This window comes from Ruditapes philippinarum, unplaced genomic scaffold (genome assembly GCF_026571515.1).
Source record: "Ruditapes philippinarum isolate M1 unplaced genomic scaffold, ASM2657151v2 ctg2239_1_1_1_1, whole genome shotgun sequence".
Classification (NCBI taxonomy): Eukaryota; Metazoa; Mollusca; class Bivalvia; order Venerida; family Veneridae; genus Ruditapes; species Ruditapes philippinarum.
Window position 1 is genome coordinate 49,010 of NW_026859980.1, and position 18,722 is coordinate 67,731.

An 18,722-nucleotide genomic window follows, 5' to 3' on the forward strand; every position below is an offset into this window, starting at 1 on the left:
GACTTCATTGAAACTATCTGAGAGGGTATTGCCAGGGATGCTAGACATTAGAGTTGTAGGCTACAGTTTTAGCCAGTTTATTGTTGATTTGAACATTTTTAGAGTACATGTCAGTGAAGAGGTAATATTGGTAAAATGTAAGTATTTTGTCTTAGCTTTGTATCAGAAAATCTAGGGGTTCCTATTAAAATTTATAGGAGACAAGGCTCTTTCCAATATTTTTCTAGTTCCTGGAATGCCAGACGTTTCACTCCCAAGACATTTCACTATTGAGATGTTTCACTCCCAAGAGGGTTCACACCTAGATGTTTCAGTCCCAATTTGTCGATTGTATAGATGTTTCACTCCCATTTTTTATGCTTCCCGAAGGCTGAGCATATAGTCGCCGCTTTGTCCGTCCATCCGCTATCATTGTCCGAGACATAACTTTGAAACAACCAGAGGTATCAACATGAAACTTTGTAGGTAGATAGATCTTATTGAGTAGAAGTGCAGTACAAAAGAACCATAACACTGTCTTACCTAATTTTGGAGATACTGCCCTTGTTCATTTTTACACTGAACTTTGTCTGCAACATAACTCTAAAACTACTAGTATAAGAGATATCAAATTGAAACTTTGTAGGTAGATAGATGTATTCTAAATATTTGAAAGCAACAGAACATTGAGCACTATAAACCGTGAATGATCAGTTCTTTATCAAACGCGAGTGATAATTCGTTAAAAAGACTTATATTGGCAAAATTATCCCTGTTGCAAAGACTGCCAAAAATACAACTGCGTCGTATGATATTTTCTTTTCATCTGCGTCTTATCATATTGTACAAATCATTATTTCTTTCAAAATAAACATCTTTTTTAATGATATTTTAATAAAGGGTGTAAAATCATATTTTGAAGTTGATGGTTAACTCTGAAACGAGTACATGATTATGTGAATGAAAAAACAATGGATAAAACATTATGAACGGAGTCGTATCCCTAAAAGTCTGGCCCGTTTCGAGTTGCAAGTTCGCTATAACTTTTGTTTGTGTTCGAACGAAGCGGAAAATAGTGGAGCGTGTTAATAGGTATATCTGGTTTTAAGTCAGTTCCAACAAAAAGAGTAATAAACAAAAATATACCTTTTTCGTTCCAAGATGGTGGCGTTTGTTTACCTTTAGTAGGATACGACGTAATTTTGATTCCCAGCCCTGCGTGTTATAATAGCAAATTTATATGGGCATCCGTGTAATAACAGCAAATTTCACAAGCAACAAAATGATACAAATGTGTAGACATGTAGCTTGTAGACAAACTAATTTGCATGATAAATACAAAAATAAGACTAAAGACACTTATGAGAGACTAGAAAGTGATAAAATACTAGCAACTTAATTCAACCACACCATGGAAATTACTGACCAAAACACAGATGAAGTAACGAGGTGCCATAACGTAACCACAACATGGGACCCATGAAACAACCCATACTGTAACCACACTATGCCCTGCCCGTATGATTAGTTTCACTGACATTATAGGAAGTGTCATATAATAAACGATTACAAATAAAAGGTCGTAAAGATGAAAAATAATAAATAATCAAATAAAATACAAAAAATAAAATAAATGATTGTAGACGATGATATGTTTATTATATCAACACTTATGATAATGTTACCAATACAAATTATAATAGATTATAAATAGATTTAAGTTCATAATGCTTCATTTACCATTGTCATACATACACACACGCACGCACGCACGCGCGCGCGCGCGCGCGCGCGCGCGCACACACACACACACACACACACACACACACACACACACACACACACACACATTGTACGCTTGCAGAACTTGAAGTGGTGCTTATCTATATGAATTTAAATAATATATGGAAAAATTATAATGATACGATAGCTTAACAAAGATATAGCCCATATCATTTGCCAGCTGTTTAATCTTGTTCAAGTTACGTTTTCTCAAAGGGAAAGTATTTATCATACCAGTATTATTCGCTCTATGTCAAACAATTTACAATTTTTCGTTTTTTTTGTTCTGTATGTATCTATTTCTATAGCTAGCACCAAATAGTTAACCTACTGATTAAGTGATATTTAATTACCAAAAACACGGACTAATGTACTTTCAGCCAAAGCTACGGAACTTTAATAATTGTTCCTTAAGATTGGTTTTCTATATCACCTATGGATCTCTTCAGCACATATGAAGCTCGACTGGAATTTCTATTTAGTCAAAATTCTGTCTGATTTATGGGCCTTGGATAGTGGCCTCCTAAGGTGATCCTAAAGACATTTATGAAGTTTAAAGAGAATATTTTCAGTCCACTAACATTCTTTGGTTAACCCATTACTTCATGAGCATTTTGTGAAAAATAGCTGTTTTCATTGAAAAGTCTCCCGTTACAAGTTCAAATTGCTACAAAACTATAAAAACTGCTTCAATACTAATCAAACTTGGCACAAATGTTGACTGGACCATTGCCTTTGCAACAACATGCTCAGGCTTAAATTTCCTGTTACCATGGCAACGAGGGGACATCTCAAAATTGCCAAAAATCACCATTTTGCGTCAAAATTGATTTCAAAGTGCTGCAACTTCTCAATGGATTGAGATAGAGTCAACTGTTTTTTAGAGTTGGTTACACGTTACCTTATGATCGATCTGGGGTCATTTTAGCCACTCACAAGTCCAAACTTTTCTTGGCGATGAGGGGGCCTGTCGCCCCCTTCAAACCCCCCTAACAGAAGGGGGCACATCCCCCTTCTGGCAACCCCCTGATGTATCTTTTGATGGGGGGGAGCGCGCCGAAAAAGTGGTCACTTTTTTAACAACACTTCTCAAACAAAAACAAGTGTTGGGGCCTAGATAAGGCATTTTTTTTCTCAACATTTGAGACGATAAAAAGGGGGGGGGGGGTGAAAAGGGCGTTAAAAGGCGTGTATATCGTGTAATGGTTAAAAGGGAAAGTTAATTGATCTGAAACTTTTTGTGAAATAACATAACTGATAAAATATTCTATAATTTGAACTTGCTGTTTGACAGATTAAATCAGTCCAATATGGTCCATATACAGATGAAACCGGAACAGAGTAAATAGGAGTTTCAAACTTAAAAACTGTGTAGAATTAAGAACTATCAAGACCTAACGTATTAATATATCAGGCAATACTCTCAAGCCAAAAAGGCATTGTTTCAACAAAATAGAACCAATTTTGTTTCTGACTGAAAAACAGGTCTTTGAAACAGTCAATGTTTACAAACAGTTTATATTCGAGATTATTTTGTTTATTTGTGTAGAACAATTTAGTAACCATGTATGCTGTCTGTGTTTAAAGGGGAAACACCTCAGTATTTAAAACAAATAATTCATACATACACAAATCAACACAATCTGATTTTTAAACGTTTTTATAGAAAATTTATGGAACTTTACAGCTATCATTAATGAAAAGGTCCTTATTCATCAGTCCTCGATTGTATGTACATGTAGATACAAACTTATAATGGCTGTTTAGTCGTTTTAAGTACTTACTAAATTACAGTTGAATTGACGAAAAACAGGTGAATAAACGAAATAGGTTTTTGCATACTGTTCAAATCCGACAAAATCCTGGTTATTAAATTGGTAAAACATTTTGATAGATTGTGAGATCTTACAAGATACCCCAAATGGTATCACTTGTAAGATATCTCTAATGGTATCACTCTTTCAAAATCACCGGTCAGTTTTTTCTTCTTTGTAACAAAATCACGAGGAGTGTTAGAATTTTTGTATAAATGTATTTTCATGTAGGCCTAGTTAATAAGTCTGAGGTGAGAAATGTTTATGTGAGAGGCACTAGAAAATTTCAGCATTGCAGATGCCATTGGATTTCAATGAAAAGAAATGAAATGAAATGAATTGGTTTGTCATGTCCATACAGATAAGTATGTGTATTTGAGTTTATTTATACTCTCCAACGGCTGCCAATATGGGCAAGTCCTCCAGAAGAGTATTAGTCATTTTAGAAAGCAAGATACAGATACAAAAAGATGCTACAGATCCAGAAGCGCTCCTAGCTGGTTCTTTAACGTGCCAAGTGTTAAAGCACTCATACATTGGACCTCAATTTAAAGTCTCATCCGAAAAACTGATTGGCCAGCCCGGGAATCGAACCCACAATGTCGAGATAATTAGTCTCGCGCTCTAACCGATTGAGCTATGCGCGTTGGCTCCATACAGATACAGTGACAGTTTTTATGTTTGTGACAGGCATATACATTTACAAAGAAAACAGCACAAAATTATAATGCACAGTCAATTTCAAGTTTAATTTTAGTGCCATTTCTTTAAAGATCCTTGAACTCAATTTTTTATGGTTTTATATCATAAATATATTGCTCAAATGAAGATTTATCAATATTTTAAGTTCCAAAAAGCATTTCTTGTAAAGATATTACCAAATTTACATTTTATGTTAATAACATAACATAACATAACATAACATAACATAACATAACATAACATAACATAACATAACATAACATAACATAACATAACATATAGTTTATTAGCGTAATATGTGTTTACATACATACATAGCCATTTACAATGCAAGAAGTACAGACATGAAATTTTTAACAGAAGAACATGATCAAACAATTCCAAAAGGATAAGTATATTGATAACATGTACATTCAGTCAATTTTCAAAAAAACAATACAAATTTTCAACTGTGACTAGATCAGTAAATAAAAAATAACTATAAAAATTGCGTTTCTTTGATCATTATATAGTATGATAGTATAAAATTCTAAAGAAATGGGAGGTAATTAGAAATTTAATTTCTATCAAATCTAAGTCAAATTTTCAATAAGAAATGGATGCATATATTTTAATGATTATATATAATGTGGACAAATATTTGCATTACATATTTTACATATTCTTCGATGTTTGAAAATTGTTTTAGAAGCATAATTATATACATATATAAAATTTCACTTAAGTGTGGTAACAACCTTAATTACAACATACAGGATCTTTAAGCATATTGCTACTGTTAACGGGATACAAGTTTATTCAACTTAGGATTTTTTTGACATGATGAGACCGAATATAATTTTTTGAGATAAATGTTCAATCTGCCTAGGTCTAGACCAACAAGGTGTGAAAAATTTTTAGATCGTTTACACCCTCAGTTTTCTTCAAAATAATTGTTCTCGGACACAAATCGGGCTGAAAATAGCGCATTAATACGATTTTCAATATTTTTTAGTATATTTCTCAATTTCATCATGCATTTCTTTTTGTTTTAAATGCACCAGCTGATATAAAAATATATATAAGAAATTCAAACTTTTTGCGTCAGAGCCTAGTGCAGCGTGATAATCAACACGCATGAAAGAGTTACTCCCCTTTTTTAAGAATAAGCCATTTGTACACAAAAGGTTAGACGGAGAAAAAGTCACAAATAACAACATTTAGTGTTACACGAATTCGTTTAATTATTTTAAAGACGTTGGCATGAAAATAGATAATTGTATATACGTTGATGGACATATCTGTGTTGTATTCTTATATTGGTAAACCGTAAATGAACAGATGAACGTTAACCTTTGCGAGTGCAGAACCCAAACCCAGAGGACGAATTCAGCAGTATAAATTCAGTATAAAGAAATTCTGTCAAAGGCAGTCTGTTTGTCAAACATAATTTTCTGCTGAGAAAAGGTATTGATTCATCAACATTTATTGTTATTATTAAATGTGGAAAACGCGTGAAAACTTTAATAAAAGTTGTTGTTTATTTCACTATCTTAATCAATATTCAATTAATTAAAATGTTATATTTATTGGCAGAGAATTCCCCAGACGCTTTTAACGCATTTGCACCGATGCGCTAAAATTTTAGGACAAGAAATCCTGATACGCTTAAAATTATCATAGCTCTTTAAAAGATGTCCGATATTCCATTCTATTGTGTCTATTAGTTAGAGTTACAGTACCTGTGCTCGACCAGCCCAGTGCTCGACCAATACTTCTATTTGTGTATGATTTATGCATTAAAGTGGAAAAATCCTGGGAGTTTGTGTGTGCTATTTGTACCTTACCAGTAACCTCTACACCATGTACAAGTATCCCAAGTTTGTTAGAAGATTGGCCATTTTGCAGACAATATTAAACAGTACAAAAATACATAGTGGCAGTAAAAACTTTTAAAACACTGAAATAATGATAATTTAGGACAAATGTGGACAATACTTTGTTAAATTGCCTTTACTCTTATGATTTCAATTGATTTCCATAGGAAAGGTGCCTAAAAAACATCAAAACCCTGATTTCCATAAAAGGCAGCGGCTATGAACATGTAAACAAATATGGCAGCTGTACGGAAACAAACCGGGAACACACCACTAAAAGCGTAGACCATTTGTATATTACACCAATTATCATACTTAACTATGTTTGCAGAGTGATTTAAGTAAAATAGAAATGAGAATAAGTTATCTCAAACACCCCAGTATATATAAATTCCAAAACTCTTATAAACACTTTATTTGTCAATGTATAGCATTTCCCTCGTATCATATTTGCTCTCATGTTTACATCTATAGACACTAAAACATAAATGTTTCAAAATATTTTTGAAATAGAATTGTTGAACATAAAAAGTCATATCTATTTTAAAAAAATAAAAGTTCTGATAGAGATAAAACCACCTGGTTGAGCACTGGTTTGGTTGCCTGAAAATATAGTGGTTTTATACCCTATATACAACTCCGTAGTAAATTGTATCCTGATTTGTGTAGTTAAAACGCTTAAGCTTATTGTGAGTTTGAAAGGGCCAGCTTTGTAACAAAAATAAGTTTCCCAGGAAACTTTTTGTTCTGAAAGAGTTTTTACGTCATTTTGTGAAAAACTGGTTGAGCACTGGTACGGTGACTCTAACCCCAATTAGCCAAATAAACAAGCCGATATACATGTCCTGTGTAGATAATTACCCAAGACGTATACACAACGTGACAACCCGATACACTGATTGCCTTGAGACTGTGTTATATCACAGACACCTGTTATCGATGTATGCAGACAGCTGTTCGGGCACTTTTAGGTGTTGTCAATTACCCTGTTTTGAGATTGGTGCATTTTAACCAACAGTTTCTAAACAGAAATAAAGTGAGCCATGTTTCAATATATGGCATAAAATCACGATTCTTTTTTCACACAAAAGTGTTACACAAGGTTACATTGGGATAAACTGGATTTCCATAATTCTCCAGATATCTGTTAAATTAAATTTGATTTTTAAAAGAAAAAATTTGAAACCGTAATTTGGTATAAGCAACAAGTGAATAATTTGGTGCTTAAGATTAAACCACTTTTATACGGACTGATATGAAAGTGCTTGTTTGAGTCTGGGACATAATAAAATATAGGACAAGCAACACTACTTACTAGATAAACTGTCATATGTTGGCTTCATATTGAGTGCTAATCAATCGATAATGAAGTGTTTGTAATAATGAATAATTACATTAATGAATTTTCTTAGAATTATGTAAAAATCATTTTAATTTTAAAGGACTGTTAAAATCTTCAGCCAGTTGGCTTATATATTTATTTTTTACAATGTTTACTGTGAAAAAAAACCAACCTTTTACTAGGATCAACAAGATTAGATGGTGACAAGTGCGTCTGACTGGGCGTAGACATAACACATCACAGCACAGTTGCCTAAAGAGTACATTTGTATTCTAGGCAGTTTTTTGTTACATTTTGTCATTTTATTTTGCAAATATTAATATCCTACATAGTGAGATATCACCTATATTTTTTTACCCAAAGATGGTCACAAAATGCAGGTTTGACTGTACTGTTCTTTTTATATAATTATTTCAGGTGTGTTTATTATTCCAATGATTAGATAGAGAATTTGAATAGATGAACTGCCTAACAGCTTATCATTATGTATCGGTGTCAAAACTGGGTCAGTAAATTATCAAGGACTTTTGCCACTGTATGTATTTATACACCAAGACATGGACGTCTTCTTGTTGCTTACAATGTAACTGAAAATAGGCGCTCTATATTTTACAACACAAGAAAAGGAACTGGTAGTTCTTGCCCAGTTTCCACATTTCCAACACTGCTAGTCAAGGTAAATATTAGTTTACTTTATATTTTCATTTCAACATTATTTTGTTACATAATTTTTTGTTACTTTTAAACATATTGAATGGGATAGTTTCATAATTTAAACAGAGTAGTAAAAAGGACTACAGCTGTTTATTTAATTCACCAGAGCACAGTGATATAGAAAAAAATTTCAAATCTCACCCGACACTCTTGTTCAGCAGCACAGGGCAAGTGTACAGTATTTAAGAGATATAGATTCATAAAAATTTATGTTCAACTTTTTAGTTCCAGTTAGTTTGTAATCTAAAAGTTTATTTAAAATTCTCCATCAATAAATATTAATGATTTGCATAAATATTGGCAACCTTGGGCTTGTCACTATAGGTATCTTGTAGTTTGATATTTAGAAAGGCAAGATTGTTAGGATGTTGCTGCTAATGAGACAAGAGACTGTGGTAAAATATTTTTTGATTTACCACAGGCTGTTGACAAAATGTATCATTCATAAATTATTTATTATATATGTGTGTATATGTCAAACATTGAATACATTGTAGATACTAAGTTATGCAGACACATTTACATAATACAGTACAGTACATGACAACTAATTAACATCTACATGTACATTCAAATTGTTTCCATTCATTTACTATCTTTATATATGACCATTTTATTCACATTTTTTCAGTGGTATTAAGTATTTTCTCTCCTTTTATTCCATGAATCGTTCCAGAGTGTGGAAGATATGTTATGAGACCAGACATATGATTAATGTACCATATATTTTTTGTTTATTTTGTGAGGCTAAGAGCTCAAATTATTCAAGTTTTATGGAGGGGTTATATGATTAAAATACCACAAATATACAAATAAGTTTCCTCTTTTTCAGTTCGGGTGTAGGCAGTTTGCTACAGCTCTGTCAAATACAGAGAAATTGAACCAGATGGATGTACAAAACATGCATAAAGATGCACGTGAAATATTTGATGCTGCTGTCAGATCAGTGTATCCTCCACAGATGGTCAGGAATGCTGTCAAATTATCAGAAGATGGTATGATTCTATTTATAGAGTTAAACTTATATAGATTTAGAATTGATATTACCTGAAAGTGTTATATTAAACATGTAGGAAATCTTATACTTTTAATTTTTATTTTTACAAAAACCTTTTTTCTTTCTGCAAAAACTGACAATCCATGGATTAAAAACCCACAAAAAAATCATTTTTGACAAAGCCTCAGAGTTTCATGCCGGATTCACAGTATTACAGGAAGTACCATATATATATATATATATATATATATATATATATATATATATATATATATATATGTGTTTATATAGTAGTAAAATGTTATATGGCTCTTATATTATAGGAAGTACCTAACGTAAAAACAGTAGATATATGTTTATATGGCTTTTATATACATATATCAGGAAGTACATACTTAAAAACTGTAGATATATGTTTATATGGCTTTCATTTACATATATCAGGAAGTACCTTACATAAAAACTGTAGATATATGTTTATATGGCTTTCATATACATATATCAGGAAGTACCTTACATAAAAACTGTAGATATGTTTATATGGCTTTTATATACATATATCAGGAAGTACCTATGTAAAGGATTTCGGATAACAACTAGACTTTTCGAGTATGCGCTTCTATATATCTTTTATTTTTACACATCAGCATAAACAAAGCGATTCTCTGAAACAAATGATAAAGTAATTAACTAATACATTCATTTCTGATATAAACTTAACAAATAAATAATAGAATAGAATAATTAAATAATTATTTCCTATGACGAAGAATCTTAATAAACAGAAGTACAGTTAAAATCCATAAAATAAATAATCGTAACAATTGATTAAAATTAATAAATACTTCATTAGAAAATTCTAACAAATAAATAAATCAAAATAATTTAAGCAGCTATCATACCGACTATAATGTCTTTCACATCGAAACCTTTAAAATACAGTTTCAGCTTTAACGTTTAACGCCGCTACATATAACGGAAGTTACCTTTTAAATTCATAACAAACAATTACGTCAAAATGACGCGCTAAACTATTCAGCACGTAACGTTAAATAAGTTGGCGCCAAACAACGCTTAACGTAAGACATATATTATATATTTTAATTAGAATCGGTAATAAACGATTCTTACAGTGCCCTCCATGAAATATCTTAATTTCATCAAATCATTTAATGTCAATTAACAATATATTATCGATACAAAAATGTAAATTGCAACGAACTTCATGTTCATTAGAATGATTATATTTGCAATAAATCATGCATTATATTAAAGTACTTGCTAATGTTAAAACAATCTATTTATTACATGCTATGTATCATTTTAAACATTAACGTAATCATGGAAATATTTTCAGCGTAATACAATAATTAGTCTGAACATTCTAAAAGGCACAACTTTGTGATTGGCCTTATCATAGCTGAGTCCCTAGTTTGAACTTTACATTTACGAATATGCCCATCCCTACCCTTAATGACTTCGGTTACTCTGCCTAGTGGCCACTGTCCTCTAGGAACACTATTGTCTACCACAAGCACAATGTCATCTACATGTACGTCTCTAGTTTCCCTTTGCCATTTCTGCCTGGCTTGTAGGGTTGGTAAATACTCTTTTACCCATCTTTTCCAAAATATGTCCGCTAAATATTGGATTTGTCTCCACCATCTCTTGCTATAGATGTCTTCCTTTTTAAAAATGCCGACTGGTAAACAAGGATTAGACTTCATTAAAAGAAGCATGTTTGGCGTGAGTGCCGGTGGGTCCCTCGGATCACTGCTTACATTAGTTATGGGTCTATCGTTGATTATTCGTTCAGTTTCGGCAATCAGGGTCAATAACTTTTCGTCTGTAAGGAGTTGTTCTCTCACAACAGCTTTGAGAATAGTACGCGTTGACCTTATCAAGCGTTCCCATGACCCGCCCATGTGACTGGCATAGGGTGGGTTAAAGTGCCAGTCTACATCATGTTGCACAAGAAGTTGTCCGATTTTAGACTGGTTCCATTGTTTTATTGAGCTTTTTAACTCTTTTCTAAAGTCTCAAAAGTTTCCGTTTCTTTGCACAAATCCATACATTGTAAATGTACTGTTTTGAAAAGTTCGTATCTATTACATAGACGGTCATATAATTCTTTCACTTTTTCTGTATTTTCATAAGACACCATCTGTTTTTCAATTTCATTGTAAATCTTTGTCAGTTGTGAAAGATGTGCTGTTCGCGTTTTCCTTGCACTCATAAAATCTGTTTGCTCCATAGTTTATAACACTTTTAGAGTTATTGATTTATCATCACACGAATTCACTTGTATTAATAGTAAGTATCTTTATCTAATTTCTTCAAATTTAGTAATTAGAAACCTCTGTCACATACCGCTTATTCTTCTGTCAATATAGGTAATTTCTTTTCCATGAATCTGTAATTTCTCATCCACAAATATCAAACTTCTAGTCCATCACGATGACTAGTCGAGAATTGTAAAGGATTTCGGATAACAACTAGACTTTTCGAGTATGCGCTTCTATATATCTTTTATTTTTACACATCAGCATAAACAAAGCGATTCTCTGAAACAAATGATAAAGTAATTAACTAATACATTCATTTCTGATATAAACTTAACAAATAAATAATAGAATAGAATAATTAAATAATTATTTCCTATGACGAAGAATCTTAATAAACAGAAGTACAGTTAAAATCCATAAAATAAATAATCGTAACAATTGATTAAAATTAATAAATACTTCATTAGAAAATTCTAACAAATAAATAAATCAAAATAATTTAAGCAGCTATCATACCGACTATAATGTCTTTCACATCGAAACCTTTAAAATACAGTTTCAGCTTTAACGTCTAACGCCGCTACATATAACGGAAGTTACCTTTTAAATTCATAACAAACAATTACGTCAAAATGACGCGCTAAACTATTCAGCGCGTAACGTTAGTTGGCGCCAAACAACGCTTAACGTAAGACATATATTATATATTTTAATTAGAATCGGTAATAAACGATTCTTACAACCTACATGAAAACTGTAGATATAATTATGTTCATATGGCTTTTATGTTACAGGAACTACCTTACATATTGATTGTAAAGAATATAAGTTGCACAATAATGTATATGTTGTTGGGTTTGGAAAGGCTGTTTCTGGTATGGCTCGAGCAGTGGATGACCTGATTGGTCAACATATTGTCTCAGGAATCATCAGTATACCACATGGTTCACAAAATGTCTTCAAGTCTATAGAGAAAGAGTATGTACTTTCATTGTTACAAAGAAAACTAACATAAATTTGTTATTTATTGAAATATTAATGAATAGTTCAGCCAGCATAGATGATATCATTGAAAGAGTTTGTACTCTCATTGTTACAAAATAAACTAACATGAATTCAAACATTAAAACATTAATTAATAGTGCAGCCAGGCTAGGTGATATTTTATTTTATCACACATCCGTGACGATTTTGCGACTCCTTAAAAATGGTATTGCACGGTCGTGCATATATTTTGACGTGACGTCATTAGCGTTATACAAACATAGTGTAAAGACGCACTAAATGTTAGCGTTATATGCTATAGAAGCGTCAATAAAATATGACTCTAATATTTCACTTTAAACGGTCTTTATTTTTGATATGTGATATATAGAATATTAAATTCGTGTAAGTTCGTTACTGAATTTATTGCACTCGTTGAATAAAATAATATTATGCTGACCAGAGGCTCGCATAATATTATTTTATTCAAGTCGTGCAATAAATTCAGTAACGAACTTACACTCATTCAATATCCTCTATCACATGCACATATAGAAGTTGCCTTGATTAAGGTAAAACATTGATACATTGTATAAGTTTTCTATCTTTTATGATTGGGTTTCACAAGCAGAGAACAAAACAAACTGAGTACAAAACATTTTGAATTCAAACTCAGTTTTCTTAATTTACATTTTGAACAACAATTATGTGCTTGCAACTGAAATAGTAACATGTGTAGCTGTTAAGCAAAACAGTTATCAAAGTATAATTGTTTGTTATGAAACAATTATAAAGTTTACTCTTTACTGTCACTTCTTTATATCCAACCAGTAACAAGACCGTCTGTCTGATTACATCTCTTAAATTCTGATTTTAACCAATGTAAAATATTTTTTGACCTAATTATGAATTGATAGCAGTCAATACCTGTCAGTTATTTAACCCTTATCCAACTGTTCAAAAATTGATTAGCCTTTGCCACCAGTATAGAGTCAAGTCAGCCTGCTCAATTATGCAATCTGACCAGACTGTACACAGGTGGTAGCTCAACTTTTGTATTTTGATATTAAAATCCCATAAACTTAGAATGGATTGTTCCAAATTCATAGCTGGGCATATCAGTTAGTTAAATTCAGCAGGTTAATTGTAGTTGAGAATTTTCTCCATTACTTATACTTACAAAGCCTGCTGTCTTTGAACAGACATTACCTTGACTTAAATCATGGCTCTCATGTGTAGTTTACAAAGCCTGCTGACTTTTAACAGACATTGGTTAATAATCTTTGATTTATTTCAGGGATCTATGTGTTAAGGATAGCAGTAAGATAAAGGTGTATGAGGGGGCAGAGAATAATTTGCCAGATGAAAATGCACATTCTGCTGCCATGGCGATAGAACATCTTGTTCAAAATCTCCGTGTAGATGATATTCTACTTGTCCTGATATCAGGTATAAAACTTGACTTTATTATACATACATATCACAAAGGACATGAAAGGGCGGATGGACCCTCATTAAGCCTAGAATACAAAACATTCATAAATATCACAGTTTTAAAAGCTTATGGTAAAAATGTAACTTGTATCTATCTGCAAGTTATTTATTTGGTGAATACCCAGCCTGAGTCTTTCTTAGTTTCTTTATAATAATTTCCTCTTTCAGAATAGAAGCATAATGCATATTTCATTATTATAATATTTTCACAGCATAGTCTGTGCTACAAGTACACTTTCATCTGATCCAGATGGGGAAATTATTTGTAAATTGATAGTTATTTGAAGTGTTCTTAAAAGATCTGTTGACATATATGGATAGTTTCTCAATAAAGCAAGTACATGCATTGAATATGTCATACTGTATTCACCAATGCTAGGCTGCCATAGGAATTAAATTTGAAAACATTAATTCAAATCAAAATTAATTTAGTGTCATGATCGGGAAAAATACACCTTAATATTCTGTGCTATACAGTTATGGAAAATAATATATATACAATGTCCATGTATTTAATTAGTGATTTAAAGGGTACATCTAATGAAATATTTTAATAAAATTTACAAACAGTAAAATAATATTGTTTCCATAATCTTTTGGCAGATTGTTGAAAAAGTTGTACAATAGAATGTCTGTGTTATTAAACACACATGACTATTGTATCATGGTAACAAAGTAAACTGTTCACAAACAAAACACTATGCTGTTATTTTAAGTTGTATTTTAACCGTTAAACAATGATTTTGTGTATGCGCCATTCACTTTTAAGGAAATACATTGTATACTCAATGTGTTTTTAAGCATTATATTGATATCAAAATCAGTGACATAATAGGGAAAAAATATAGATAACAGTGACATATTGGCAAAATATTGATATAAAATCTAATGGTATATTTGGAAAAAATATTGATATCAAATCCAGTGATGAATCAGTGACATATCCTGGAAAACAATATTGATTTCTTGAAAAAAAAGAAAAAGACATATTAAATATATTCGAAAATATTGATATTCTGTAACATGTTGGGAGAAAGTTGAGGAAAATTAGCCGTGTCACGACAAAACCAACATAGTGCGTTAGCGACCAGCATGGATCCAGACCAGCCTGCGCATCCGAGCAGTCTGATCATGATCCATGCTGTTCGCTTACCAACTCTATTACAAGTAGAGAAAGTGATAGCGAACAGCATGGATCCTGATCAGACTGCGCGGATGCTCAGGCTGGTCCGGATCCATGCTGGTCGCAAACCCACTATGTTCGTTTTGTCGTGACGTGGCTCAAATATTGATATAGAATTGAATATATTACAGGCGGAGGCTCAGCTCTTCTACCATCTCCCATACCTCCCCTGACACTACAAGATGAGCTTGAGATGACACGTGTTGTATCACGTAGTGGCGGTACTATACAAGACCTTAATGTGCTCCGTCAAAACTTGGAGAGTCTTAAAGGTGGAGGACTGGCACAGAAAGCTAAACCTGCTTCCGTATGTACTGGTATTCAAACAGTCTGTTACCTAAACAGTTACTATAGTATGAATAAAGACAATGTTTTTGTCATTGTGGGCTATGTGAAAATTATGGTAGTATTGCATTGTAATATAAAGATGTTGAAAGTGTATAAAACTTTTAGATAAAGGAAGTTTACTTGTTAATCAACTTAAATAATGGAAATAAGTTGTTTTTTTCTCTTTTGATATCATAAAAGTATGTTATGTTTATAATAGGTTAAAAAAATTCACATGTTTAGGTATATATGTATAGATTTTAGAATAATTTATCTTTTACATTTCTAGATTATCTATAGAACATAACAGTTATTGTAATTACAGGTGATTTCCCTGATATTGTCTGATGTAATTGAAGATAAACTGGACATCATCAGTAGTGGACCTACCACACCATTGCTTAGTTCTCCTAGACAATGTATACAAATACTAGAAAGATTGAAGATTAAGGTATTAATTTGATCATTTGCTGTCTGAAATAATGGACCTATACCACTAGTATAGAGCCGACCACTGGCACCAGTCAAGCCAGTACATGCACTCCTCACTGTTAATTGTTTCATTTTAAAAATTTAGATTTTTACTACCTGAAAATAACAATGGGCAATCTCAATAATAAATCATGACAGAGTTCATTATATAAAATCAGCATCATCAGAATGGGTAAATTTACCTTCTCTCAACACCAAAGGACAATGTTTTCGCTAATTATGATGATACATGTTTAAAGTTTTTCTGTGAAATAAGTATGTAATTTGTATTAAAAATGGTAAACATTTTTTAAAGTAACATAATGCCCATTCTAGTGTTAATAGTCTGTGAACAGGTTGAAATAAAAATAGCTTCACATTTTATCATAATTTTGTTCAATTTCATTTATACCACAAAAATATAACCAATAATCCATGTGACCTACAGAAATTATGGTAACACTCAATTCTTAAAATGAGTGGGCAGTCTTTTTACATTTTAGGTAGATTAAATACTGTATCTTAAACTATTTTTATTATCAATTATTGATCATTCACCATAATGGTTGCCAATCTTTTGAAATATGATACTTATTCAACTCAACTTTACAGAGAAAAAGTAGGCAGAATGTTACTTTAATTTGTAGATAAAATATAGAAATGTGACACAGTCCTTTGAAGAATACACTTCTACTTAAACAGGCAGTAAACACTTCTCTGTTGTTAAGATTTGTGTAACATCTGTGTATTGATTCACCAAAGCTATAAAAATAAGCATGGTAATAAATAATGTTTTTGTAATAATCCTTTTATCCTGTATTATTAGTATTCTTCTAGAGTGTTTGGCCAATAGATGGAAGAAAACAATGAATTTGTTGAAAGCACTGGGTGTAAAACCTGTTTCATAAAAATTTGAACATGGGTATTTAAAATTAACCTGTGCATGTTAACTTTTTTTTTGGTTCAAGAACAGCATTAACAATATAAGAGTGATATCTGTGTAACAACAATTGTACATTTTAGTACAAAATTTAAGGTTTTAAGTTAGGATTAACATTTACCCTTTTTACTCATACAGAGAAAGAAAAAAAATATAGCTCACAAAAGTTCTTTCTAGGAAAATATTATAGTACAGGGTTCTTTCTAAAAATATCATTAAATCTATTTCTTAAACTACACTAAGTCAAAAGCTTTTAAAACCTTAACTTACCTTAACTAACATAAACAAAGGTATATTTATTTTATTAGGACAAGGTTCCTGCAACAGTAAAAGAGGCATTAGAACAGAAAGCATCTCAGAAAAAATCACTGGAGGAGCGGTCACCTTACCAACATAATATACAAAGTTTTGAGGCTCAGTGGGACTACGTTCAGAACTTGATAATTGGTAGTAACTCCATCGCAACTCATGCTGCATCACGGGTGGCCGCTGACAAGGGTTATGTGCCTGTTATTTTAACAAACACATTACAGGGTGAAGCTAAAGAAGCTGCTGCTATGTTTAGTGAACTTGCAAAGTATGCGATTCTTTCCTTCGGGGATATTTCACCAAACCAGGGAAAGTCATCTCTTTGTGAAACTGAAGTTGGTCTAACAAAGAGAGGAGTTTCTAAGATGGATCTGAAACGTATTGAAGAATCTGCTGACAAGGCATATAATAGTCAGGCTGGACTTTGTATAGTGTGTGGAGGAGAAACAACAGTTAATGTTAAAGGTAAAGGAAAAGGTGGCAGAAATCAGGAAATGGCTCTTACATTTGCTATTGAATTCAGCAAAACTTTAGCAGAAGACAAAGGCGGTGTTCTGAAAAAGTTTCATGTAGAATTTTTGAGTGCAGGTACAGACGGGCAAGATGGCCCTACAGATGCTGCTGGTGCTATTGTTAACAAGTACTTTATCCCTGCTGTTATCTCATCAAAACTTGATCCAAATGATTTCCTGAAAAATAATGATTCTTACACACTTTTCAAATCTGTAGGTGACTCTAATTATTTAATTCAATGCGGTCTTACAGGGACAAATGTTATGGATATTCAGATTATACTTATAAAAAGCTTTTCATGAATCTATTTATTGTGTTGATTGTGTATTTAATGTTTGAATAACCTTTTTTACTTACAATTTAAAGTGTATTGGTCAATACTAGGCCAGTAATTCGACAAATAATTATGTTGATATTAATTTAGTATCATACATGACAACAAGTTCTATTGTTTTTATCAATATTTGAAATACTTATGAAAAATGTGCCCACTGTAGACCAATTCACTTTAATTAGCCATTGTAATTGCGTTAAACTTATAATGCTTATAAAGTTGTTACTGTAGGAATTTTCGGTTTCGTTATTTACCTTTTATATAAACATTTTATTTACACCAAAAAAGTAGTATTTACTAGTTTAATACAAATTTTATGAATATTTGTTGAATAAATATTTGCAAAACTTCTGGCTCCTAATTTATTGATTTAATAATACCAAACTTTCTGCATCTGTTAAAGGTATACTCGGGCAAATTAAATGACAAAAATAATAAAATAATCCTATGTACTCAAATCACGCTAAAATGACTTTTTTGAAAGTCCCAACATGAATTTCTGTATAAATTCTATATATTTTGGGTTTGAAGCGTAAATATATAGATACATAATGAACGAAATTTACACGCTGGCAAAATCACAGAGTAGTAACAAGTCATGTGACTTGAACAAACCCTCGAAGTTACCACAACAGATTTTGTGAATACTGTATGATTGAAACAAGTCTAAATCATTCATTTGACATGATCTTTAAA

At 31.9% G+C, this 18,722-nt stretch overlaps 1 protein-coding gene across 1 annotated transcript; it reads left to right on the plus strand.

Moving 5' to 3' along the window:
* The first annotated feature begins 5,402 nt into the window (after positions 1-5,402).
* Positions 5,403-18,346, plus strand: LOC132758499 (glycerate kinase-like). Its single transcript, XM_060750180.1, has 8 exons — positions 5,403-5,723; positions 7,893-8,151; positions 9,022-9,184; positions 12,266-12,449; positions 13,753-13,904; positions 15,264-15,439; positions 15,785-15,910; positions 17,179-18,346. Exons 2-8 carry the CDS (start codon positions 7,960-7,962, stop codon positions 17,992-17,994), a joined length of 1,809 nt encoding a protein of 602 aa, XP_060606163.1. The 5' UTR covers positions 5,403-5,723; positions 7,893-7,959; the 3' UTR covers positions 17,995-18,346.
* The last annotated feature ends 376 nt before the right edge of the window (positions 18,347-18,722 follow it).

Bases quoted from the DNA above. Each gene is read 5' to 3' on its own strand.
- LOC132758499 (XM_060750180.1), top strand. From the start codon at position 7,960: ATGTATCGGTGTCAAAACTGGGTCAGTAAATTATCAAGGACTTTTGCC. The intron at 9,185-12,265 runs GTATGATTCTAT...TTTATGTTACAG, and splicing joins TGTCAAATTATCAGAAGATG to GAACTACCTTACATATTGAT. The intron at 15,911-17,178 runs GTATTAATTTGA...TTATTTTATTAG, and splicing joins TAGAAAGATTGAAGATTAAG to GACAAGGTTCCTGCAACAGT.